Genomic DNA, 26991 nt, shown 5'->3' with positions numbered 1-26991 from the left:
TTCATCCATCCAACAATTGTTTTATGAGCTTTATAGTCTTATGGGGTGACAGGCATGGCTATGGCCTTATACACTTGGAGGACTTTTGTTCTTTCAAACTATATATCATAATATATCACAGTGGCAAACTGAACAGTCATGTTGAAAATCCCCACAAGCAATCTGCATCACAAACTAAGGATTTTCTATTACATAATACAAGCTGAGACTGAAGTTGTAGCATAAGAGGAGCACGACCAACTTGTTTTTGACATTAACTGAATCTTTCAAACTAATAAAATACCTAATCTATAAAATAGGAACTGGGACACTAATTGTTTAGGGACGTGAAGACTAAACTCTGTTTCACTTATAAGCAGACATGATGCACAAAGAAACCAATGACTTCATAATGGAACTCATGAAACACTCTGAGTGAGTACATGTGAGTAAAACAAAAAAAGGAGGGTGTGTATTTGGAGATTTAAGATAAACTCATTTAATTCAGACCTTAAACTGAACCAAAAGGAACAGTATTCAACAGTAACTTCAGTTAGACATTATTTACATAAGTAGTATTGTTAATTAGTGTTATGGCCTTCATTATGGCATATCTTTAATGTTAACAGGGAAATGGAGCAGAAATTAGCTAGAATGGGATCAAGCTGCCTTGTGCCTCAGACAGCAGTTAAATAAAGTTTTCAGTAGGAATGAAAGCAAACATGTCAAAAACACAGCACCAACTGAAACCGACTGAAAACTGAAAAGGAAATGTGAAAATGAACGCATTTCTTTTTGGCCTGGATTTCACACTGTCGAGACACTGACTAACTGGGTCTTCTGAGGAAACACACAACCTCCTTTGAGGTGAAAGCACTGTGACAGTGCTGTGCATCATGGGAGCCAGCAGGCACACAGCGAAGCATGAAAGAGGTAAAGACAGAGCCACTCAGCCGGTACAGAGAGCCTACACAGAGCTAAGAGTCCGTTTCAGGGCTGGAACTCGTCGTCTAGGACTCACGAGTCTTTCCTCCTGATCAGTCTTCTGGGTTTGACAATGAAAATCAATCCTGATAGTTCCCATAAACGCAGTGATGGACAGGATGTCATCAGGTTACTTCACAATAGGGTTGACTGGAAGGACGTGGTTAGCAAGATACCAAATACTATTTTCATGGCAGTTACCAGCAGAGCAAATCATTTTTTATTACTCTTTATTACATGTCTTCAACCAGCTGTTTACAGTTAATGGAAGTTCCTATTGTCCATGTCAGTAAAATACAGCCTTCTGTACAGTAACTGAACTGGTTGGATGAAGATTCAGATTATTAAGTAAATTGCCAGCTTCAGTTTTAACATTAGAGTAAATTTTTAATGTAAATAAAGATTTTTTTTTTGTTAATTCAATGAGTTGATCAAGAGAAAACTGATCAGCATTGATTGATTGCAGCACTAAATCTAATTCTTGTTTCATGGATAATTAATTTGTTGTATTTTTCCTGTTTAATAGGATTGAACTTGACATTTTTTTCTCATTTTAGTTTTTATTTATAATTTTTGTTTGTGCGTCCAACACTGTTTCAGAGTGAGATTTCTCAGCAACTACCAGCCAGACAGACGAGGCTGCGAATGTTTGTGTGTCTCCAGATTCTGATGAAAATTCATTCTTCCAAATATTGAACTGAGAGGCCGGACAGATTGTTCAGGTCAAAACTTTAAAGTTAGACAGTCAAGATAATCTGATAATTTATTGACCAATTTTTTTAATGAATAGTTTTAAATAGTAAGAAGATCGAGATCACCGTCATGTCTGTAAACACAAGCTTTACTTTACCATCCCAACATCTCCTGTCCTCAATTTGACCCCCATGGACTCAACAGTGGCCTGAGAGTCATCGCTATCACTGCTAAAAGTGGCTGATGCAGTAGCGGTAGACAATGTACAAATCTGTTTCTGTCCCTGTCCCTTAGTTTTATTGGCTCGGCCGATATTGTCATTCACTGTTAAAGATGGCAAAATTAAAATCCACTCTTTCTTCATCATCCTCTTCCTCTCTGTCTGTCTGACACACACACAAACTAATATTTTACCTTGTCCTCAATCCAGTGATGCTGAAAACTGAATCAGACCAACAGGAAGGCAGGACGGGGACCCGGAGGACAGAAAACCACTAGAGAGGGAGAAGTTCAGCTCCAGGCAGAGCCAAGCGACAACATAAAAGACACTTTAAAACTCCTCCGAGAAGGCTTTGATATGCAAAGAGCCACTCTTTGAAATGACTGCCTTGACAGCCTTTTATTGTGCCAGAAAACAAAGAAGTGTCACTTTTCAGAAATAACATTCCTCTGAATCCAAACACACGGTTACGTAAAACTAAGCTATAAGCTCCTGACAGGCTTGCGGCAGGGAGGAGCTGCACATATCCTCATGTATACACAAGAGGTAATGCTGAGTTCACTGTTAGCTGCAGGAGATGAAACAAACAACTCTGGTTCTGCACATTTGTCACAAGACAGTGAAGACAAATTTCAAAGTGCTGGGAAAAATTATTATCATCTTACATCGTAACCTTAATGTAATGATATAAACATGTTGATATTGTGACTAGTGCTGAAGGAATCCATGACCCATTGAAACAATATCACAGTTACTGCTAAAACTTTTGCAATAAATAAACACATTTCATTTACAAAACCTGTGCTAGTAGCAACTTCCAAACTGTGGGCATTTGCTGCCTTGCTCAGTTTCATATCATTGTATATTATATTCCAAATGCCAAATTGTCCAAATTTGTTGGACATACGCAACATCATTTCACAAACTACTAGTACTACAGAATCTGTAGTACTAGCAGTTTGTGAAATTCTGTAGTACAGAAAGTTACATAAATACTAAGGTGTAAAAGTATCTTGTATGTTTTATGTATTGAAGAACTCTCTTCATTTACAATCACTATGGCTGTTTTCAAAACCAATGATCTCAACCAACTGAACCTTAAATGTGTATGTGTGTGTGTGTGTGTATATATTTATATATATATATATATATATGTGTGTGTGTGTATATATAGATATATATATAGATCACAGGTTGGCGGTTCAATTCCCAGATCCTTCTCTCTGCAAGGCGAAGTGTCTCCAAGACACTTAACCCCAGATTGTCAACATGATGCCTCCGGGGGCTGATGTGTTGTCACGGGCAGACGGGAACACAAACGAATAAAGAAGGGATGAAGAGGATGTTTAAATGGACCACACGATCACAATCAGCTTGCCATCCTCACAAACAGGCAGGCTGACGCATATTGAGGCGTTACCATGGTAATACAATCTCTCCACAGAAAGGCGTCCACTCATTCCCAGGAAAACAAAAAATGACAAAACAACCAACAAACAGGTGAGACATATCCCATGCACTGCAAAAAGCATCCATCTTAAGAAACCAATTCATCCTGCACTGAGGCTTAAAGTCTTATACAGACTTACAAAGTCTCTCTACAGGTTACGATTAGATTATTTTACAATTTGGCAAATTTGACAAACATTATTCCATGTTTGAATAAAAACAACAGTTTAATCCTCAATTGCAGAACTGGTTTTCTGTTCAGACAGAAGTTTTTTTCACAGTGTGATAAAGTACAACTGGACTTGAATTGAAAACAGCAGCAGGACTTACATTCTGCTTCCCCACAATGTTGTCAAAGGGAAGCTCTGGGCTCCAGGACGCCTCGTTAAAGGTGGTGCTGCTCGCCCTGCGGTCGGCCGAGCTGGCCGCCTCCTTCATGATGTCCTCCGGCAAGGTGAGCAGACTATCCTCTGGCTGCTTGATAAGGAATGTCTCAATGTTGTGGCGGCGGAGGAAGTCGTTGCGGTCCTTCCCATGGCCCTCCTCCACCTCATAGTCACCATTCAAACAGTCCAAAGCGGCTTTGGAGATGTGGATCCTCCTGGAACGGGCAAGGAGCATTTAATAAAAATCATGCTTTAAAGATACAGTAAGTGTTTTTTTTGGCCACTCGGAGGCAGAAGACCTCCACACCACTCTGACACCCAAAGTTACAGCAACACAACAGGTGGTGATGTTCTGCAAGTAGGCTACCTAATTTTACTGAATGTAAAAATGTCACCACAACGTATGTAGGCCTACTTGCTCTGCATGAAGAGAATGCTGAAATATGTAGAGCAAGTGGACAGTACGAGGGTTTGTGAGATCTTACGGACGAGGAAAAACCTCAGCGAGGAGGCACATCGTTTCGTTCAAGAGCTGATATGGCTCAGTGTGGTGTTTGTCCTGCCCCTCCTGCACTGTGATTGGACGGCTGGGTAAAAAGTGACAGTGTCAAGCGCAGCGTTTTTCACAAAGTTGAACATTTTTTAACTCTTGGCGACTGAAAAAAAAAGCTCAGCGCTCAGCTAGCAATGAATTGAAAAAAGACGCTGGCCACAGGAAAAAAACGCTTTGATGGCCTTAAGCATCTGGGGCCCGTTTAAAAAGACGTACAGCACTACCCTGTTATGGGACAGGGTGGCCCAAATGCACAATATTATTTTAATCACAAATCATTAGGGCTGTAACAGTTCTAAAACCAAGACCAAAACCATGACACAAACGTCCACAGTCTCGTGTTGTGGTTCCAAGGGACAGAACTGTGACACACCTGCTCCCTGGACTGTTGAGCTCTCATTAACATTTAAGATGGTGTAACTCTGGCGGCAAGGGTGGCCAGGCAGGGGGCAGGAAGGGTATCAGTGTATAACGTATTTTCTTGTAGGGTAATTCATTCATCATTTTTATTCTACTTCATTGCACCTTATTTTAGTGTTGACTCACTCCTTCAATCTGCTCCCTTTCTCTTCAGTTATCTTTTTCTCACACACACCTACACCTCTGCTCTCTCACTGCAAACACAGCGGCTCTTCCTCTCTCTCTCTCTCTCTCTCTCTCTCAGTAAGTGTCTGCTTTGCTGACTTTCCTCATCAGCAGTACCCTTTTAAAGCCAACTCGTCAAATAAACTCACCCGCGATTCCATTTTCACAGCAGCAGGTGCCCCGCATGTGGATCTGAACCAACGTGATACCAAATGACACCAGCACTGGTGTGTTCACTGTCGCTCCATGATTGTTAAATTTCCACTATGTCTGCGTCTTGTAAAGTAATACTAGATGACATCTCTCTCTGTGTTTCTCTGCAAAATGCTAAAACGTGTTTCCAAATGTACTTTGGCACCTGACTGTTTTTGTCAAGTCATGATTGAGTGATCATGCCTGCATGGTAGACTAATAATAATAACAATATTAAAAACAGGGGGAAAACGAGATAAGAACCAAATTGTGGCTCAAAAATCAAGGTCCAAATGGAAACAGTCTGTCTGTGTCTTAGACTGAAGAAAGGCACCACATCTCTTGTCCTTCACTGTTTAGACACGTCTCATTCCAAACCTACCCAGTCTTCATCATGCAACCACAGACAGACAGCTTCCTTTTGCTTTCTCTCTAACCATGTGTCCCATTAAAACCAACAATCAAATTAAAGGCAAATGTCCCACCAAAAAGCTTTTGGTTTACTCACCCTGGGATCCCTCCAGACTCCAGCTTGTTGGCGATGTCCACGTCCCAGGACCAGACATCAAACTGCCATTTCCTGAGTCCCAACACGCCACACAGCACAGAGCCTGAGTGGATGCCAATGCGCATGTCGATGTCGTGTTTCGTTCGTGATCTCACATATCTGGAAGAAACACAATGAGTCTAGTTCAGGTTTTAAAAAGTAACCATTAGAAGGATCTAGTAGTCAACAACAAACTATATGTTCAATTTGTTTATGTTCTCTACAAGTTCATTTCCATAACACCCTAAACAGATGAATTGAAACTGAGGCTGCATAAAAGATATACATACAGAGAGTTCATATCAAGGAATCAATGTCATTTATTTATTACAACACAGGGCTGCACAATAAAATGTAAGCTGTAGCACCTTCATGCTACACATACATAGAACATACAAGTATTTATATTTAGAATAGAACTAAAAAATATAAACAATATATAGTTATTTAAATATTTACCAATACCTTACCTATACAAGTCCACATCCAGAAAGTAATAAAGTAAATTAACTTTAACCCTCAACCCCCATTCCCCATTCCCAGTTTGTGCTCTTGACTTAAGGGCAGATGTTTGTCTGTTTTATATAGTCTGGAGGTAACTTTGGGTCACTGAGTACAATGCAGTGTCTGTGTGCATTAATTCAGCACATTATTATACATGAAAATGACCTTTGGCTACACAGATAATGCTGACAGACAAACAATGTTGATAAATTCACCAAGAAATGAACACAATACATTTCACACATATCAGTTAGCCCTAAACAGGGGAGAAAAACATTTTCAGCAGACTTTTCACACTTAATTAATAATTTGTTTCTCATTTCATACTTTATTATCCCTAAACTCAATAAACGCAGGACAAACTGAGGCTGATAAAAGCCTGTGAAGAGCAAACAGGGCTGTCATGCCCATCCCTGCCTCCCGGCCTCATTTCATGGTTCATAACAGCAGTGATGAATGTGAGGTGAAAGGCATCCTGGGAGTTTGTGACAGGTGCTTAAAGTCAGTCGACTGCTGAATGACACCCAGGGCTGGAATCTACTCAAACAAACTGCAGTTTGTCATGACTCTGATGAGGATAATGATGATGATGCTTTATTGACTCTGCAGGTAAAGTTCTTCACCTCCCTGTGAAGGTCAGAGGTCAGCACCATGCTCTGGTGTGCAATGACAGGACTTGCTGGTAGTTGTTAAAGATGACAGAAACATCTAGTTTTTATACTAGGATGTGCAATTTATTAGAAATAAGCTCAAGCCTTTCTTTTTTTTAAATCACGGCAGGTGATTTGATATCGGGCAGTTTGGCCACCCCTGGCTCATCCTGTGTATGGGTATCAGTCAGTACATGACTGTGTTGTCCATGTTCACGATCTTAGTTTAGCACGTTAGCTTGCTAACATTTGCTAATAAGCACTAAATACAAAGTACAGCTAAGGCTGATGAAATTAAAATTTGCCCTGATGATGGTGCTATGAACAATTATGACGAAACACCACATTCCATGGCATGATGCATTTTCCATCCAAAGCCATCAGTCGCACCTCTATTAGCTTTCACCAAGTTCCACACTGAAATGCTTATGGGCGTAAACTGCGATGTAAATGTGAAGAAGACAATTAAATTCTAAAACAGATCACTCTTATTTCCCACACCACATATCCATGCTGTTTTTTTATTTGTTTGAAAATGAGCCTTAAACATGCATTAACCCACAGCATGTCTCACCCGCTCCGCACTCATGTTTGACCTCAATTCAATTTTAATAGGAAAATTGCATCTTGACATGCATTAGTGGTGTTGAAAGAAGAGGCACTAGACCTCTTTGTTTTTGTGCAGAGTCATAATTAGCACAACTCCTGTAAACATGAACAGCATCGTCAAAAGAATTAAAACGCAACAGAAAATAAGAGTAAAGAGTACATCCAGTAAATTCAGGTTATTAAATTGGTACAAAGATATTAATCTGCATGTATAAACACAACTAAGTGCCACACAAGTGCAGACTTAATGTTATGCAGTGATAACATTGTGGCCAAACACTGTTTAAAGTCAGTAAAGATTGTAGGTTACAGAGAGTTACAGAAACTGTCACCTGATTCCACTGTTGGAAGGTATGGGAAGGGGTTTTGTTAGATGATTAGACAAGCACTTCATTTGAAGCACACTGAAGCCCTTATAGACAATAGTCATACTGACGTTAACAGTGTGTCAATAAATGCCACCTCATTTAATTTTCAGCAAAAAGGTTGAACCTCAGCTTTTGTCGAAACGCAAAGCCAAGTCATCCAGCAACACACTGTGTTGGCCAGCAAAAAACGTGCAAACCCATCTTTCCATCTTTTACATGTACCTCACAAGCTGCAGATGCTGGGGTCAAGCACAAAATGGTCATCGGTAGGCAGCTCACCATATTGACTTAATAATATTCAGCACAAATCTCACAGCTTATCCATCACTAATCCCTCTTTTCCCTCTAAACATCAGTGCCCCTCCCCTCACTGTCACGCTGAAAATGATGCGACAGGGTCAAAATGTTACAGCAACGAAGATAATCGAAATAAAAATGCCAATAAAAGTACAAGAGCGAGTGTGTTTTAAATGAGTGTTTGGAGACTTTATTTCTGCTGCACACCTCCTTTTTTACATGAATTGAAGATTCCACAGTCTGTTATGTGTCAGGATTCATGAGCTTATGAGATCTGTAAATCCCTGTTGTGTAATTTCAAAAAAAAGAGATACCACCGCTAAAAATATTTTTCTTCTCCCGTGTCAGGGATGCATGGATGTATGATATGATTGAACCTTGTAATTGCATACATTATTTGTTACTGATGTTCTATAGAAACACAACCAGGGGCAAATTCTTGTAAATGCAAATATAGAAGGGAAGCTGCTTTCAGATCACAGACCTGGCATACAGAGTACTGTGAGAAATGAGATATTCACAGATAACAGCACTGCTGTCCAACACCTCGGGGTAAAATATGTTTTCAAAGCCTCTTTTTAAGTTTCAGGGAAACTGCATATATAATAATATAATAAATTAACAATTAATGCTGTGTGTGTAATCTTGTGCTTTAAGCTTCAAACGATGTAGCATGTTTCATGCATGTAAGGAGTGTTAGAGATACTAAGTAAAGTACAAGTGCCTCCAAACTGTACTTAAAGCTGCGTTAAGTTTCTGAAATCAATGCGCACAGGTCTGAACACACAGACTTCACACACATATATTTCTAGAATCACCGTGACTAACTCTTTCCAGTGACGGCAGTATGAATAAACCCCAGATAAAAGCCTATAAATCCTTATAGCTACATTTTCTTCAGTATCAATAGTTATCCACTACATAATGAGACAGAAAAACATTAAAAGAAGCTGACAGGCACCCACCCAACATAACGCTAGATGGAAGGTCAGGGGTCTGTTTAAGTTATTATATTATTTGTGAAAACCAGATTTTGTGAAAATCCATCCAACAGATGGAGAAGTATTTCAGTTTGGGCGTAATTGTTGGATCGATCGAGTTGACATATCTACAGTTGAAAATAATGGTCAACTGTAGAAGCATTATGGAAAAGACAGTACCTGATGGTTTTGATCATGCTGAGGCCCATCTCCACGCAGCAGTGAGCGTGGTCCTGTCTGGGCTCAGGTAGACCAGACACACAGTAATAACAGTCTCCCAGGATCTTTATTCGTAGACAGTGGTGTTCCTGCAACAGACCAATTACATTGGTTTATAGACAAACACCATCTATGGCAGCATTATTTAACCTTACAACAGAAGAGCACTAGTAGTATGTAATAATATATACCATATGCAATCTAAAATAGCAATACAGAGAAATATATGTGACAAATAAAAAGAATACACCAGTGAAAACAAGGTCTGTTCTGCATTAAAGTGCTGACTGTGAAATCCTGACTGGCAAAGCATGACGGCCTGAAATGCTTTTCACTCTAATATCAGACGAGCAAACAGTCCAGTAGAGTGAATGTTGAATCAGTTATTCACTCTGTTGTTTTGAATAAAATATTAATTTGGCTGCTGGAGTATTTTTATATAGCTTTCATGAGCTCTGGCAGCCCTGCGAGGCTGTCACAGAAAAGATGAGCTCTGACTCACATCTGGGTTAAGTGTTTGTTTCCAAAGACGTATTTTTCCATAAGACGTGGAAAACAAAAAGGGTAGAAAGCAGACGTTATGTTTAAATCTGGTCTGAGCTGAAGAGGCCATCTTTCTAAATTTGAAATGCAATTTGAACCAAATCATTTACTTTTTTTTAGCATCGACATATTTATATAGCAACTTTTAAATCACACAATTATAAAGTGCTTAACACACACAATATAAATTAATATATAAATATAAATTAAATTTTAAAACAAACCAAAACATAACACAGGGAAGGATATCTCTAAAAAGGCTTGCCTATAAAGATGGATTTTTTAGAAACCACTTAAAATACTTTCATTTTTGTTTTGGCATGGATAAAAGGCAGAGATCTGAGGGTTGGTGTGGTCAAGAAGTGGAATGAGGACGGAGGAGATCTAAAATATAACTGGGGACTAGTTAGAGGGATGCAAGAACAGGGGATACATGGAACAGACCTTAAACCATGTTATTTCCTAAGCCATTTCCTTTTAGTTACAGCAGATTATAATGGCAGTATCAGGAGCATCTAGACTTATAGATAAAAAACCTTGGAAACCATGCCCTCAGCATAATCCACCTGTCTATCTGAGACTATCCTCACCAGAAAAGCATAAGCATTGGTCATTAAAGATCCCATAAAAATGGGCACCCGAAGGTCCTGGAAAACTGTTATTTCCTGGAAAATGCGAAAAATATACTTAAATTTAAGCATTTCCTTGGCAATTTTGTCAAATCAAACTTCCTTTCTCTACGTAAGAGACCTTGTCCAACCTCAACTGAGTAGTTTTAGTTGCCTGATGTTACCAAACCCTGACCAGAGAATTATCAGATCAGAAAATACTCATAGGAATTGTTTTTGGAATGGCCATGTCATTTTGGAAGACACCAACAAAAAAACGGATCTTTTCACTGCTTGATGGTCCAACCATAAGCATAAACTCTACAACTACAAAAATATGGCTAAAGAAACAGCTTATAGTGGAAATTTGAAGCTTTTATGAATCCATGTCAGGCTATGGACAGTGAGAAGTATCATGATGTAGTTGAAAACATCTCTATGAATGTTCTCATATTATTTTGTAGCCACAAAAACTGGTCACCATTAGAATCAAGTGTGACTGACATGAATCTAAACCAACCACCGCTGTTCTTTGTAAAAGAAGCCATCTTTAAAGCGAGTGTTTGATACTGAAACATTGCATTATAGTAAAAATAATAACAGAGATACATGTATCTGGGGTCAAAAGCCAAATCACTTACATGTGCGAGGCGGTCGAAGCGTGCAAAGAGTTCATTCAACATTCGCACCAGCTCCTGCGCTGACAGCGTCGTGGAGAGGTTTGTGAAGCCTTTGACATCTGCGAAAAGAATGCTGAATAAAATATGGAAATGTCACTTTATTATCCAGGTCAGTTCTTTAAAACCATCCAAATACTTATTATTACTTAACAATATTTAATGCAATTAAAACTTCTGTCCTGTTTTCCCTGTACACATAAGTGACTGGTGATAAACAGCTGTAACCACACTCAGATCACTGTGAGAGGTTTCAAAGATCAACATCACCGATGAGAAACTTACCTGCATTCTTGGATACAGAGACTGAGTGAAACTTACAGTATCGGTCAGAGTCTTGGGTGAAAAGACCTGTCAACTTCTATGGTGACTGAACGTGAAACTCAAATATGAGTGATGATCTCATTTCTCTTTGATGAGCCCTGTGTTAGTGACTTAATAGCTTCCTAGAAACCAGGCTTGGATGTTAAAGAGAAGGCCCACAGTCTTAGACTTCGAAAACCCCTGCACTAGAGAACCTCTGAACCTTCCTGGAACTTCACAGTGGTGGCCTTAAGCATCTGGGGGCCCTTTTTAAGAACTAATGTGGGGCCCTACCCAACTCTGTGATCGTGCTGGTTGGCACAAATGCACAAAATAACTTTAATCACTAATCACCTAATTTTGGAAAACATTTGCGTACAATAAATCTTTAATAAAATAAAAAAACTTTAATGAAAAACAATAAAATATTTATTTATAGCAGGGGTCTTAACCTTTTATTTGCCGTTGGTTAGAATATTCTACCATAAATTCTGCCAGAGAAATACAGCAGAGAGTTAAAAGTGTGCCTACCGACCCTGGTCTCCCCTACACAGGGACACAGAGAGAAGGTCAGTCTATATAATGATGTCATACAAATGGTGCAAGATGTTCATGTTTTTCGTATTCATTTGAATGGCCAGGATAACTTTTAATAGCTATTGACAACGAACACCAACATACTGTGTGTGAAAGCAGCCACAGAAACTACAGTCAACAACAGGAACTAATGCATGAGAACTGCAGGGGATGAAGACAGAGAGGGAGACAGAGCCTGGATGAGAGAGAGCGATGTGAGCCACAACCAGTTCATCATAGTTTCTTATAATACAGTGCAGTGAGGATTCATAGAGGAGCCGAGCGTCTGTCTGTCACTGTTAACAGAGACTCCAGTCTGCAGTGGAGTTCAGACACTTTACTGATAAACCACAGAGCTGCAGAGAAACATCAGGCATCATGATCAAAGAAGGTTTTTATGACCACACTCCACATTGGCATATTCCCCTCTATCTCCTGCTCGTCCACATGAGCTCTTTCTTTTGTTAGGGGGCGCTGGGACCCCCCTCAGCACCCCTCCTTCCTGTGTCTTTTTACATAAAATGAAATAAGTAAGTTGAGTGAAGTAAGTTTATTTGAGAGCCCTTCAGAGGACGGGTAAAACACAGCTAAAGCCACCAATGGAACTTAAACATAACTAAACAGGTTACAATGTAAAATGTAATTAGTTTATTTTCAGCATTTCAGCTTGCCGACCTGAAAACCCCTGTGTGAGTGTTTGTAGTCAGTTTGAGTCAGAGTGAGGTTTGCTTCACCAGTGAGCGTTCTGACATAGCGTGAAGCATCAGTAGCATCAACATTTAGTTACTATTGATTAAGACACTTCATTCAAAGGATGAATAAATGATTATATTACAACCAAACTGGTGGCCTCACCTGACATTCTCATAGCGGTGGATGTAGATTCTGTGAAACTGATGCTGGAGGTGCTCGTCCTCTACATTTGTCATGTCGTTGATCATTTCCAAAACTACAAAACGTGGTAGGACTGATAACACCAGTCTCTCCTGTGGGGGAGAAAAAGCAATCCTATTAATACTCTGAAACAACAACGGTAATAGCCAGTTATTTGAACAAACTGAAAATTACATAATGTGTTAAACACCTGCAATGCAAAAATGTCCTTCTTATTAATACATTTTTTGTGGATCATTGAGTCAGTAAGGAAGTAACATTTTCTTTGAAATAGTGAAAAGAATCAGCCACTGTTGAGAGGTTATTTGAACTTGTTATTTAGTTTCAAAAAGTTTCAAAAAGTTGCTAGTATAATGTGTCATTTTCCAGGGCACTAATCCTTCCAAGAGGGTGACACCTGTTTTTGTCTACAGTAACATCTTATTGCACCAGCATATTATTTCACTAAGTTAAAGAAAGCTAGATTTTTTAGGTCTCAATATACATCTGTCTGTCTGTCTGTCTGTCTGTCTATACATACATACATACATACATATATATATATATGGTGAAGTGGTACTTAAAAACCCAATATTTGTACATTTCTTGAGATTTAAGTGTTTTACAGTGAATAACACAACATCAAGATTAAGAGGAATTAAATGGAGACACAAGACAAGAACTAAGTATTAAACAGGCAAACCCTAGTAAAAAAAAAACAACCTGTAAAACAAATTACATAAAGGCCTGTCTGTAAGAAATGATTGAAAAGATGACTCTAACTCTGCCAGCCTAAGCTTCTCGAGCAGGATCCTGCAAAGCCTCCAGGCCCGCACAGCACAAACAACCGAATTTGTCTTGTGGTTTTTGTACTGACGCAGTGTCACTTGGCAAAAGCAGAAACAGATTTGGAGTGGGAGCCATGCAGCATTCCTCAGTATTTTTTTGGCTTCAGGGATCAGCAGCAGCGCCAAGCAACGGCCTCCTTCAGATACTGAATACATTAAAACCAAGACTCAAGTTTCTCTACCCAGAAATCCTGCTAACATTCAAAAACCCAGCTGGTCTCTGGTGCTCTACACTAACAGAAAGACAGAGGGACACAAAATTACTGCAAAGAATCTAAACTTGTCACTTTGTCTATTATTCAGTCCTGAAACAGCCAGTTACTGGATCAATGTAAGTGACAGCAGAAACACTGAATTTCCATAATGACTCTGACAAAGGAAGGAAGTACGTATATTTAATGTGGATCAGTCACATCACTGCTATTCCTGACCCCTCAATAAGGTCAGTATCTGGAGCAATACCAATACAACATATCAGAGCAATGCATCCATAAACACAGACACGTGTTTACATAGAAAATATGAAATTACATTGTGGTTGTTATTCTCCTTTTCCATGTGCTGTCAGAGTGATGAAATATGTTGCCACTTCTACCTGCTTCTGAAGTTACAGTACATGTTCTCATTTATTCACTATGGAATTAACTTTGTGTAAAATAAAACAGCTTATGAGAAATAATAATAATAATAATAATAATAATATACTCTATAATACTGTAATACATATCCTCTTATTCTTCTAAAAACAGTTCTTCCTCTGTGCACGAATTAACTTTCTGTTAGTTCATATCAGAAGACCATACGTTTTCTACTAACAAGGCAAAGACTTCCTCATTCTTTGGCAGCAGTGAACAGTTTAGGAATTACTAAAATCTTCATAAATGTGAATGTAAGGAATCTAAGTAAACAGTTGAGTAAAGAGACTGTCTTTCTGTCTCGATTATGAACTCTGAATGTGGTGAGGTAATGACAGCAGTCATGTAAGATGTTATCATGTACTGTATTGTTCTTTAGCTCTATGATGACACAATCAATGAAAATGTGAGCTGTTATTGTGTTACTATGTTGTTTTTGCCCCGTTTGGCAGACTGTACAGTTTACCAGTAAAAAATAATCATCCAACCTCCTGTGAACTCAGTGACGCTGCTGTCTGAGAGCTCTGAAGAGCCTCTTCAAACCTGGAGTACTAGTGGAGAGAGAGAGAGAGAGAGAGAGAGAGAGGAGAGGGCGAGAGAGAGCATCCTCTGCTCCATTCACTGTTTGCTAAAACAAACACGCATCTATTTTCATTCTTACAACATTCATTAACAATTCACTAACGCTGTTTCATCACTGCCTTCGATCTAAATTTTAACCAACACACGCACGCACACACACCACCAGAATCAGACCTCCTGGTTCAAATCAGGAAAGTCTGATTAGGAAAACACCAATGTTATGTATCATAAGTCATAGTTTAAAAAATGCAGCAATAGTTAATCAAATGTCCAATTTGATAGAACATAACTTTTTATGTGATATGTATAAAGACTGACAGGGCTGACTAAATAAGGGTTCTCGCAATGACTAAACTCTGCATGCAGATCAAAAAACATACAGAAACAAAAAAACAAAAACAGCAACAACAACAACACCTAAAAGTCCCTATATACGTTACCTGGGCCAGTCGTTTTCCTTTGTAGCTGTAGTGTGTGTTTTTAGAATTATGTCAATTCCAGTTTAAATGTACTGCATAAAAAACTGAATTGTTAAATGCAGCACACTACGTCTGCATCAGAGAGTGTTACCACACACTCGATGTCCCATACAGAGAGATGATGTAGTCATGCTACTGTACAGCAGCTGAAATGTACAATTTGAGCAGAAAATTTCCTTATCCTCTTGTCAAAATACACAAAACAAAAATCACAGAGACAATCATGGGATACAGACATCCAAAGACAAAAATGAAATAAAATAAACATTTTCTAAAAAGCATGTAAATCACACGAGTTACGCATATTTATTAAGGAATTACAAACATGCTGCTTTTCTCTTTGTCACTATTCAATACACCAATGTGTATTAATGATTATGTAAAAACTAATATCTTCCCCATATATATATGCAGTATATATATATATATGTATACTTTTTTTAAACTTAAAAAAAAATCCAGCATCAGTCATTCTTTCATTTAATACGTATTTATGTTGGTTAGGTAGCTTATTCAATATTCCTACATTTTAATAAATTTTATGAAATTATGAAATTACAAAGACTATTTAACAATAAAGGTGCAAGTGTTTAAGTGGTGTTTACTCCACTACAAACGAAGGTATTTGCTATTGTTACGGTGGCAGCTTGTGATGCTGCTGATTGGACAGCTCCTCTTACTGAGGCTCCACTGTGGACATGGCCATCAGCTGAGTGTGTAAAATGTGTACAATGTGTTGGAGGAGAGCAGGTGTTTCTGCTGCTCAGCTATCTCTGCCGTCACGCTGCCTCCTGCTCTCAGCACGGCTCTGTTGTGTTGTGTTGACCTGGTATCTGTGCTGGAAAGCAGAGCAGTGCATCCCCAAATTAAGGTCTAGACAGACAAACATTTCAGTGGAGCGTTGCTAATGCTTCGGCTGCCTCATCGCAACCAAACGCTCCGGGGTTTGGTGCAGGAGATTCACTGCAAGAAATGTTGATTTTACAGAGTCGTGTTGAATTTAAACTGAAAGTTTGAACCTCTGAGGAGCCCAGTTTGGATTTTGTTTAGTGTCAGCGCATCAATCTCAGAGCTGTGATGTTTCTGTTGCACCACAGAGATGTCACCTGTCAATCAAATGGAGCTGCATTTACATGGAAACTTTTGATTCCTTCAATAATCACATTAGGATCTTTGTTAATCAGAAATGCCTCATGTATAAATGGCTGCCTTTCACAATCTGTTTACCATAGATGAAAATGTAACATCAATTCTAATTTTCTGCTTTTATTGCATTTTATTTTTCTACACACTCTCTTTGCACATGTCAACAATATGTTTATTCCAAAAAGGATCTTGGAGCTGGACCTCTCCTTTCTAACTTTGCTGTGTCTTGGATTTGCTTATTTCACTCAATGTGAACAAGCTGATACATACTATACATCTAACTGTCTAACTGAAAGTTAAAGAGAAATTTCAGCGCTATCTACTATATTTGGTAAGAACCACTTTTATTAATATCTATGTCTTAATGATATCTGTCTTTTTGTATTGGATTTCCTTTTTGTTAATTTGATAGCTGTACATTATAGGTGTTGTGTGACTGAATATGGTTTTATTTTGAAAATTACAAATTCTCACTTTATAATTGTTGTTTTTCTTCGCAATAAATGTCATTTTCTGGAAATAACATCTCATCAGGATTTTTATGCTTTTTCATTGTTTGAAACCACAGCCATTACTGACTTGCTCAGCTGGACATTTTTTACAGTGTGGACAGTTAACGGGGGCTGGAGTGTGTGTTTGCTCTACTGGACATGGTCTCGGGTTTGGACAGCTGAGAGCCAGCGGACTCAGTGTCAGATTAGCTCTGAAAGTCATTAGCGCAGCTTGATTTTAACCGCAAGCTGAAGCCCTACAGCAACTCACTGACAACTTCTATCCTCATATCTCATTCAGATTGTGTTAACTTCTTCACTTTGTTCCTTTGTCCAGTTTTTATTGTGGCTGCTGGTGGGTTTCCAGTTTAAAGTCTGCAATGAATGTCCAATTTATGTCAGCGTTTCAAGTGAATTCCTATTCATAAGCTTTGCTCCTGCACTGAACCATAAGGGGTTTATTTGAAAACAGTAAAGATCAGTTCCTTCACACTTAAAATAATGACTTAATAATGACTCTTTCATATTCACGTTTTGGCCATTGTGATGATACTATCAGAATGTCATCTTCATCTTCCTCTGCTGTTGGGAGACACTAGATTTCCATTCTTTTGTTAGCTAACTATTATTTTTTGGAAGGGCGTAGATTTGGTTTCAGATTTGAGGGTGCAAAGTAAATATAAACAGTATATATAGATTTTGTTCTGCAGGTATTCCTTTCAGGCTGCGTAGAGCCCCGGCAACACACCAATAAATTAGGACAACCTGTATGAAGCCTGAGAGACAAAGCCCAGGGTAAATAAAAGTACAAATATCACCCGGGGGTAGCACAACAAGCTGTAAACACAACACTGACAAATTATCACATTTTAAGTTGATGTGCCTAGCATCTTAGTTAAGAGCTTGCTTTTGTGTCCGCCTGATGAATGAAAGTCCAATATTCACTCTTCTTTAAGCTCTGGTTTGGTATTATTTTCGGCTCCTCTTTCTTTACCAGGTAGTCTCTCACTGTCGGCTGTATGTTGCAGTGAAGGCAGTGTGCAGTGGGTTTGTCAGAGCTTGTTTGATGATAAAACTCTGTAGAGATGATAGGAACTGCAGAGTCGTGTCATGACACGTGACGAGATATGAGCTTGCTTTAATCGTGTCATTTGTTTAATCTTTCCGTCCTTATCCTCCATTAATTACATCAAAACAGTTCTGTATTTCTGTATGGGTCTCTACTCCCTTTAGTCTTACTATTGACAAATGCTTGATAGCAGTGCAGGCTATTCAGTTGTGAATACCACCAGATTTAGTCATAAGTGGTAACCTGAACAGAGGTTTTTTCGTGTCCTGCAGTATAGTATTTCTAGCCACAAAATCCTGCAGGATTCAACAGCTATAACACTGAGTAGCGTATTAAGTGTATCTTACTCCTGCTGTAAATTTTAATTTATGCTGACATGTTATTTTAGCGTTTAGAGCTAAGATGTTGAGTGTTAACTGTTTTTATGTGAGTGAAATGCATCACTGGTTATTTTACAATGTTGCATCACCATGACAACCCCTTTCTTTCTTTAGTTCTAGTAAAATGTGTCCTATATAACGCTACTGTAGCCCACCCCCACCCCCCAGTTTGTGCCTCTGATATTTTTTCATCCAGATGGTTGGAACAGTCTTTGAGGATTCTGAAAATACAGACAGAACAGCTGTACGTCTTTTTAAACGACCTGTTTTTTTCAAACATTGCCAGTCAAATCATCACACAGTAATTTGATCAGTATTAATATAAAAATATGAATTAGTGCAACTTTAAATTCTGTAGTCCTTTTCTCTACTTGCAGTTCCTATCCACATCGTGCCCTCACAGCACAGACACACAAGAAATACAGAGTACGGAGAAGACGCAGAGAAGGAGTCCATCTTGCCTTGTGCTGTAAACAGAAACGTGGCTCTGTGTTCTTACAGCATGTTCACATTAACGTGGTCTGTTCAGGGCAGGGCCCCATCTCGCTCCATTACAGCCATCCCAGAGCTTATCAGTGCCAAACCCTTCCAGGAAACACAACGCCTTAAAAGCTTTCTGTGGCTTCTCAGAGCCTGACCATCCACTCCACTGCGTAAACACAGCTCACTTTGTGTCACTGTGTGTGTGGCTGTGTGTTTGTTTGTATACTCTGCCCATCTGACTTAGACGTGTATTTGACGTGTATGTGTATTGTTTCTATTTGAGCATGTGTGTGCGTGTTGCCCTTGTTAGGCTCTGTTTGCAGCCGTGTATGTGTCTGTGTCCACCGCACTGATGCACAGTTTGCGTGACAGCAGTGAATCGATGCAATGTCCATTGTTATTCTCCTCAGCAGGCTCATTAGCCGAGCTGCTAACATTCGGCCCTGTCAACGGAAATCCATCAATCGCTTCATCAAAATCTCTTCACGCTGAGCTCCATCACTACACAACAGGAAGTAAAAGCACATCATTCTACACATTATTCTGTTATGTAGCATTTTTTGGCTTCCACGGTGGTTCAAGGTCATCTAAAGGTCACTGTTCAATATCTGTTAAAGTGTGTAGGTTAGAATTCTGCATAGGGTTCAAATGTAGGTCTGAGCCCAACGGCTGATCTTTCAAACCCTCTTACATTAAAACTCCACCATAGCTTTTGAGCCCATCCATCATGATGAAGCAACCAGTAAGCTGACTGGTATCTTCAACCAAGTCTGGACTTTAACCTTATTTGGATTTAGCTGACGACAATTGGCATATATGTCAGAGGTCGCACACCTCTGGAGAAACTAGGGGTTGAGTGTCTTGCTCAGGGACACATTGGTGGATGTGTCACAGTGGGTAATTGAACCCGGGTCTTTCACACCAAAGGCATGTGTCTTATCCACTGCTCCATCACCACCACACAAATGTGTGAACTACATTTCACAGCAATCCATCCAATAGATTTTGAGATATTTAGATAAAAAACAAACAATTTTCAACATCATGGTAGCACTAACAAAAAGGTGAGGGGATCACTGTATATCTGTAGAAATTTTGCACCAGTGTGTTTTGAGATATTTGAACCCTCTGTTGGTGCTACAGGAACAGTCTGGGAATCACACAAATCATTAGAATTTATCATCCTGGAACTTTGAATATCTGTTAAAACTGTTGTGGTAATCCATCCAATTGCTGTCAAGATATTTCACTCTGAAGCACAGATGGAGGTGGCACTAGAGGAAAAGTCAGATGATCACTGAAGTCAGTAGGATTCATCCTCTGGGGACCACAAAGATCTGTACAAACTTTCATGACAATCCATCCAGTAGTTGCTGAGCTATTTCAGTCTGGACCAAAGTGGTGGACAACTGACCGACAGTTCCTATGCCATGCTGCTAACATGGCAAAACATTTTTAAACCTGTCCCATTCAAAAAAACACACTAATGGTGCTTTCAGGCTCCACTGTTTACAGTATAAATATTATGGCAGCTCTTGTGAACATACACGGGTATTCGCTGCAAATGTAGAAAAATCCCAATCTGAACACCATAAAGTGCCAAAATAAAAGAAAACACTTCACACACAAAATGACAAATGCATTGCATCAAAAACAGTGTATGATAACGACCAGGCAACACAAGCAGTTTTGACATTGTATAGCGTTTCTGTCTTGTGGCATGTTGTGGACTCACCTGTCTCTGATTCTCTGTCTCGAGTCGCAGCCGGGCTTCGATGCAGCGCCGCGTCTCCAGGAAGGCCTGGCGCTGAGCCCGGTCAGACAGGTAACTGATGAATATTCCAGCAGTGTTCATACACATGAACAACACAGCCTGAGCCGCTACCTGAAACACACACACAGATAGGCAGAGACTGAAGATCACACTAATAGCTCATTTTGAGGCAAAGCTAACTGTGTTTTCTGTTTTGGGTTCATTTTAGTTGACAAATTACAAAACTTATAAACAGCTTATATACTAAACAAAGATTTAGCGACCACCGGGTTCCAGTATTGGTCATCAAACATTTCCTTTTTTCCCCTGTGTTTGGGCTAAATTGTCACTCCTAAATAACCAATATTCTGCTTGTATTGTGTTATGTATTGTGTTATGTAGGTGTGTGTGTGTGTGTGTGTGTGTGTGTGTGTGTGTGTGTGTGTTGTGCATTTCGAAACCATTATCTTCTGCAATTCAAATAAGTCTTATTTGGTCATTTGCAGGTCAAAATGTGTCTAGTCCAGTTTAAGATTGGACTAAGTTGGATTTTTGTAGTATTTTAGAACAGTTGACAGTTGAGAAATGACGGGAGGGAGAAATGGGAAATGACCATAGACTGTATAGAAGAAATGGACGTAGTCATCATGATGTCACCCGTTGGTTTGTGGACTGCCGTTCTGAAGACTCGAGTTTGGACGATAGGGCGCCGCCATGTTGAGTTTTGCAACCAGCTGTACCTGACGTGACCACATTTGGACGAGACGGTGGAGCTAACGGCCGTGTGTGGCGCTAGCTAGCTAGCTTAGCTAGGTGCATCTCTGAATTCACGTTAACTGTCAATTTAACAGGATTGACAATTTTGTCTAGCGAACAACAGGCTTAATAAAATACTCAGCAGAGAAAGTGAACAGCCAACTCCTAATACGCTTTTTCAGCGCGCTTAAATTTACACAGTGCCATGGGTACGAGTCACTCTAGCCTGATTAACAGGTCGCCATGGTAACAATTTGTCAATCAAAGATTATCCTGCCCTGAAGCATACTCTGCTTTATGATCTATTTTCCTCTAAATGGGACCACATAAAGACTTGAAACTAGCGACTGAGATCAGCTGAGAAGTAGGGTCGTTTTACCATTATTTCTAATGGAACCGGACTTCTTTTTGCAACCAGAAGAGTGGTTGTTCGATGGAATGCAGGTTTAAGGGACTTCCACGTTCGCCTCAGTTCGCTGACCGTAAGCTTCCCGCTTGGACATGACATACAGTACAATCCAGTCAGTGCCTTCGGGGCATCACCACCTACATATAGGTCATATTCAAGACAAGTTCCACAAAACTGGCCAAGTCTAATGAAGTGATATTCTTTTTTATTTCTGCTGAAAGCGCCACAATCACTGTGCAAAATTAGACTTTTTTCTCTATATGTCCACAGGTTGTCAACACATAGTACATATTTGTGTCAGTATTCCAGGAATATAAAGACATTCTGTGCCACACACTGCACTGATACTGCGACATTAATGGATTTTGTAAATCTTATTGTTCTTTGTATTAATTTGATTTGGGGTATAATCCTGCTGCGGTCTGAAACTATAGTTCCCATAATTTGGCAGCTCTGGGTAATGTATATAGGAAGTATATTATTGCCAAACATTCAGTGAGTTAGCTGTGGGGCTACCACCTACATTTTTTAGCTCATATTTGTTTATATTTTGGCAAATTGGCACCATAAACAGTGTGCAGGATTAGCTATTAGTCGTCCCTGTTTACAGTGTACAGTATGCGTATTGAGATTTGACTGAGTCATGACTCTAAGAAGAACAACTTCTTTAACACATTTTGAGCAACGACTGGATGCTAACTGTTTAAAATACCATAACTACCTCCACGAACTGTGTGACAGCCATTGCTTCTGCTGTTATTTTAAAAATACTAAATTGCTGGTGTGCTGCCAGTTTTAGTTTCTTGGCTCAAATCCCTCTTTTACTTCAGAGCATCTCCTCTGCTCCCTCTGCAGAGTTCTGTCATTCACACACTCATTATTTACAGTTTTTTTCAATTGCTAACCTGCGTTGGTCAAAACTGAAGTCACATTGTCAAAACTCTTCACACAGTCAGCGCAACAGAAGTGTATGTGGACCAAACTGTGAATAATTTTTCATTGCTTTCACACAAAATGCATTCAATGACCCCTTTCTCCAAAATTCATGAACACTGCAACACAACAAAACTGTTAAAAAAACATTCAAAACAGATTGATGGTAAATGCACTGCATTTCTGCAGTGACCAGATTGAAGTAAGTAAAAAATCTTAGAAGGCAGACAATATTACTTTTGGAAATGTGAATTCGGTCAGCACAACGACAATTGCCAGAGTCCTGGAGAAACATAAAATAAGGAAAAAGCAGTTGTCCACTGTACCATTCCAGAGAAACTGTGAACATGTGAAAGAACTCTGTTATCAATATGTCTAGGTAAGATGTCTGTTCAATAATCAATCAGGGAACATACACAGTTATGCAAAATGTGAAGTCCTGTAAAACTGTATTTGCTGTATTTTAGAGAGTAATGGAGCTGGAAGCCAGGGAAACTGCACATACATTCATCTTTGTGGATGAAGCTGGATTCAACCTGGCAAAACAACACCGCAGGGGAAGAAATGTGATTGGACAGAAAGCAACCGTGGATGTCCCAGGGCAGAGAGGAGCTAACATCACGATATGTGCAGCATTGTTCAATGATGGTTTGCTGTTACACAAACCACTCATTGGCCCCTACAATACGGAGAGGCTCATGTCTTTCCTGGATGAGCTGCATAATTGCCTTGCGCCAGTGGAGGAGAGAGGAGCAAGAAACTCCCCTATCTTTGTTGTTGTGTGGGATAATGTGGCATTCCACCTCTCTGCTGCAGTTACAGACTGGTTCGCTGCACATCCCAGGATGTCAGTACTACTCCTGCCTCCATACTCCCCCTTCCGAAACCCCACAGAGGAGTTTTTCTCTGCATGGAGGTGGAAGGTGTATGACCACCATCCACATGACCAGATGACCTTACTGGATGCCATGAATGCGGTATGTGGAGACAATTTTCCTGCAGACTGACAGGGTGGCATTAGACATTCCAGAAGATACTTTCCAAGATGCATCGCCAGGGAAGACATAAGATGTGATGTTGATGAGAACTTGTGGCCAAATGCAGCAGAGAGGGAGGACTAGCACCCTCATGTACTGTACATCATGAGTTTTTGAGGTGTTTCTTATTTGCATTACTGTTTGCAGCCCTGGAATTCCAGAAATTTGTGTGGGGGGGGGGGGGGTTGTTTCAACTTACAGTAACATTTTTCACAGTTTACAATACTATCCACAGATATAGAACAAATAAAGGTTATTGAAGCAAATTGCTGCATTTCTGATGCATTCTTGTTACATATACTTTAGTACCATCAAAGTGAAAATATGTTATTGTTATTGTATAATGAAAACCTAATTTATTCGCTCATGCTTCAAAGATAAAAGTTCTTCATTTATGTAATGCTCCCTATTTTTAGTGTTTTGTAGGTCAGTGTGTTATGAGTGAGACTGTATGCTTTCTAAATGAGAATTGTTGCCAGTGTTTTGGTTGAACGAGTTCATTTTGAGACTTGTACGAAGTGTTTTGGTGGTTTGAGTGACTTTTGGAGGTCAGATTAACTGTTTGGCCAAGATGCATGTTCGTAATGCAGACTGTGTGAAGAGAAGAGAAAAAGTGGCTTCAGTTGTGACCATTGCATCTTAGCAATTGAAAAAACTGTGTAATGAAATAATATTGTTTCTGTTTAGAACAAGCAGAAGCAGCTTCTATGAGTTGTTTTAGACTAAAAATGGGAGAACTACGCGATCCTGTGGTTCATTCTGTGTCTGAAAACATCAGATTTTGCATCTGCGTGGAGGGTTTTCTGTGGTGAATCAATAAATCAGTAATCAGTAAATTCACTGCTGCTGATGAAAACAAGAACAGAAGCCTTATTTTCCTAAGAGAGCTCAGGTGCTTCTCAAACTTAAGTATTTGTCTGTTTCCAATTATCCAAGAAGGGGAGGACTGCTCGAACGAAAGAACCTGACCTAAACAAATAATGTAACTAACTTAAAAAACACACAGAGCATGTAGTGACCTAGCTTGTACAGTACTGTATCTTATCTTAGATGTGTGTCAAGATGAGATTAAAAATGTATGTCAGAGGTGTGACATCACTGATTTGCTTTCTACCACCATGAGAAGTCAGTGAGTCAAGACGTCCACTGAAAAGAGACGAGAACATCTGAAACCCGAGTAGACACGAGAACAGATCCAGGTCACTGATCATCATAAAAGGAGTGAAGAAGTGAAGCTGCACTGCTCCCATTACACGTTTTTTAACATATTACCCCCCACTGTCTCTAGAACTTTGAACAACTTTCATGGACTGATGGTGCTATCTAAAGTCACATGGATAAATGTATTGATTAGACCCATCTTTTCGGCTTTCAGCTTGTTTTCAAAAAGAATGCCCTGTAAAAATAATCCAGGTACAATGCACAGCAGTGTCCTTGAAGTCCTTGAAAACTTAATGCCCACATCCATCACAAGGAGTTCCTTTGTGTGTCTATAATCTAGTTTGGGGCAGAATACTTTAGTTTACTTGTCAGTTTAATGTACCACTGTTTTGTGTGAAACTTTCACTTCAGCTTAAAGACAATATTTCATTTAGCGTACAAATTGTTCAATATTGTTATTAATATGTTATTTCTGCTTCAGTGAAGTCTTTTACTCCTTAAATAAAGGTTAAATAAAAATGCTGGGTGCACAAATGAGCTATTTAAAGCGTGATTAGTAATCTGTGTGCCCCACTGACTAATTTGAGGTTTAATGTCTCAGCCTTTACCATCCTCAGCAGATGTGATTTCTTGAGCAGAGGATCCAGGAACCAGCTCTGTAACGTGTCAACAAAACAAATCAGTGACTCAAAAAAACAGGTCTGTCCTGATTAATTCTTTGAAAGTTGACTGTAAAAGCTAAGAATGAAGGTTTACATCAGCAGTGATCCTGTAAAGTGCCGTTCGGCCCGTTAAACCATCACAAAGCAGAGCTGATGTAACCGTCTGCAACATGACTGTCCTCCTCAGCTGCACGGGGGATTTCACCACCACCGCCGGCTTCCTCTGCCGGCTGGAGCTTTACATGACGCAAGTGTAAAAACAGGTTGGCTGAGAGTTCAACACATCTCACAGATGAAAACCATTCACTGCTTGCACCTTACTGGTTCACACACACATACACACACACACACACACACACACACACACACACACACACTGCCCTTCAAGATGAACAGTTTTTTAATCCAAAAGGGTCATTTTAAAAGAATGAAACAGTGTTTATACATGGTACAATCATGGGGTAAAGAGTGTGTGTCTCTGTGTGTGTGTGTGTGTTTGTGTGTGTGTATGTGTGTGTGTACGTGTACGTGTACGGTAAGTAATTACCGTCACAGACAAGTCTGTACAGGTCCTGATCATCTGCTGCCATCTTTAGTGTCTCTTTGTCTCTCTCAAAAGGTCACTGAGGACAGTTTTTATTGCCTCACAAAAAGGCACAAATTGAGCAGACTGTACTGTATCTGCAGGTGGCTGATAAGGTGGTCGATCAATCAAGTCATGATAACTTGCTCAGGTGAGATTTCTGGCTTTAAATACTTATCTTCTGACCTGTACAGCCAAAGCTTTTTTTTACACATCCATCCAACACCCTGGCCACTAAAATACACAAACCTTCCACTACTTCCTGTATTAAATTGCAGATTTATCCAGTATAAGCAATGCTTCCCAGGCAGACTGAGCTGTTCATATGACAAACACACCACTGGTGACTCAGTGCCATTCAGCTTCAAAAGCTTATACAACACCCTATTTTCCAAAAAGACATAAATGCCAAGGTAGGTTTATTATTCCAGCATTTCGTAAGTTTTCTCTTGTATTTCTGCTCCAATGAGCCACCTTAATGTGAAAATGTGACTTCTGTTTCTCTCCAAAGTCAGCAAAACAGAATCTGTAAAAGCTAAACACAGAAATGTGGATTTAAATGCTTCTTTACTTACTTAGTTCACTCCTGAGTTGGAGAAGACTTATTAGCATGAGGCACACTGTAAATCAAAGTGATGGTGATAACTTTAAAGCCGTTTCATTGCTCCCTGTCTACTGTCTCGGTTTTCCTTTTTTTCGGAAGAGAAGGTGCTGTTGCTCTTACACTCGAGGCAGAATTGTGTCACTGCTGATAAAAACCTCAAACCGACAGTTCAGTGTCCTCTGTTG

At 39.6% G+C, this 26991-nt stretch overlaps 1 protein-coding gene across 2 annotated transcripts in view; it reads right to left on the bottom strand.

Annotated features, from left to right (window-relative positions):
- adcy8 (adenylate cyclase 8 (brain)) overlaps window positions 1-26991 on the bottom strand; it is a 100383-nt gene that overhangs the window by 38014 nt on the left and 35378 nt on the right. For both annotated transcript variants that reach the window (XM_038717232.1, XM_038717231.1), the window contains exons 2-7: window positions 20644-20793; window positions 12778-12908; window positions 11008-11119; window positions 9177-9304; window positions 5550-5708; window positions 3656-3926 (exon numbers count right to left, since the gene is read on the bottom strand). In XM_038717232.1, the coding sequence (XP_038573160.1) occupies window positions 3656-3926; window positions 5550-5708; window positions 9177-9304; window positions 11008-11119; window positions 12778-12908; window positions 20644-20793 (951 nt within the window). The remainder of the gene's footprint in view (window positions 1-3655; window positions 3927-5549; window positions 5709-9176; window positions 9305-11007; window positions 11120-12777; window positions 12909-20643; window positions 20794-26991) is intronic.

The sequence above is a fragment of the Micropterus salmoides genome, unplaced genomic scaffold, assembly GCF_014851395.1.
Source record: "Micropterus salmoides isolate LMB-PRFRI ecotype aquatic unplaced genomic scaffold, ASM1485139v1 Ms_hic_scaffold_14, whole genome shotgun sequence".
In the NCBI taxonomy this organism is placed as follows: Eukaryota; Metazoa; Chordata; class Actinopteri; order Centrarchiformes; family Centrarchidae; genus Micropterus; species Micropterus salmoides.
Note: the sequence above shows the minus strand (reverse complement) of the source record. Positions and strands in the feature narration are given on the sequence as shown.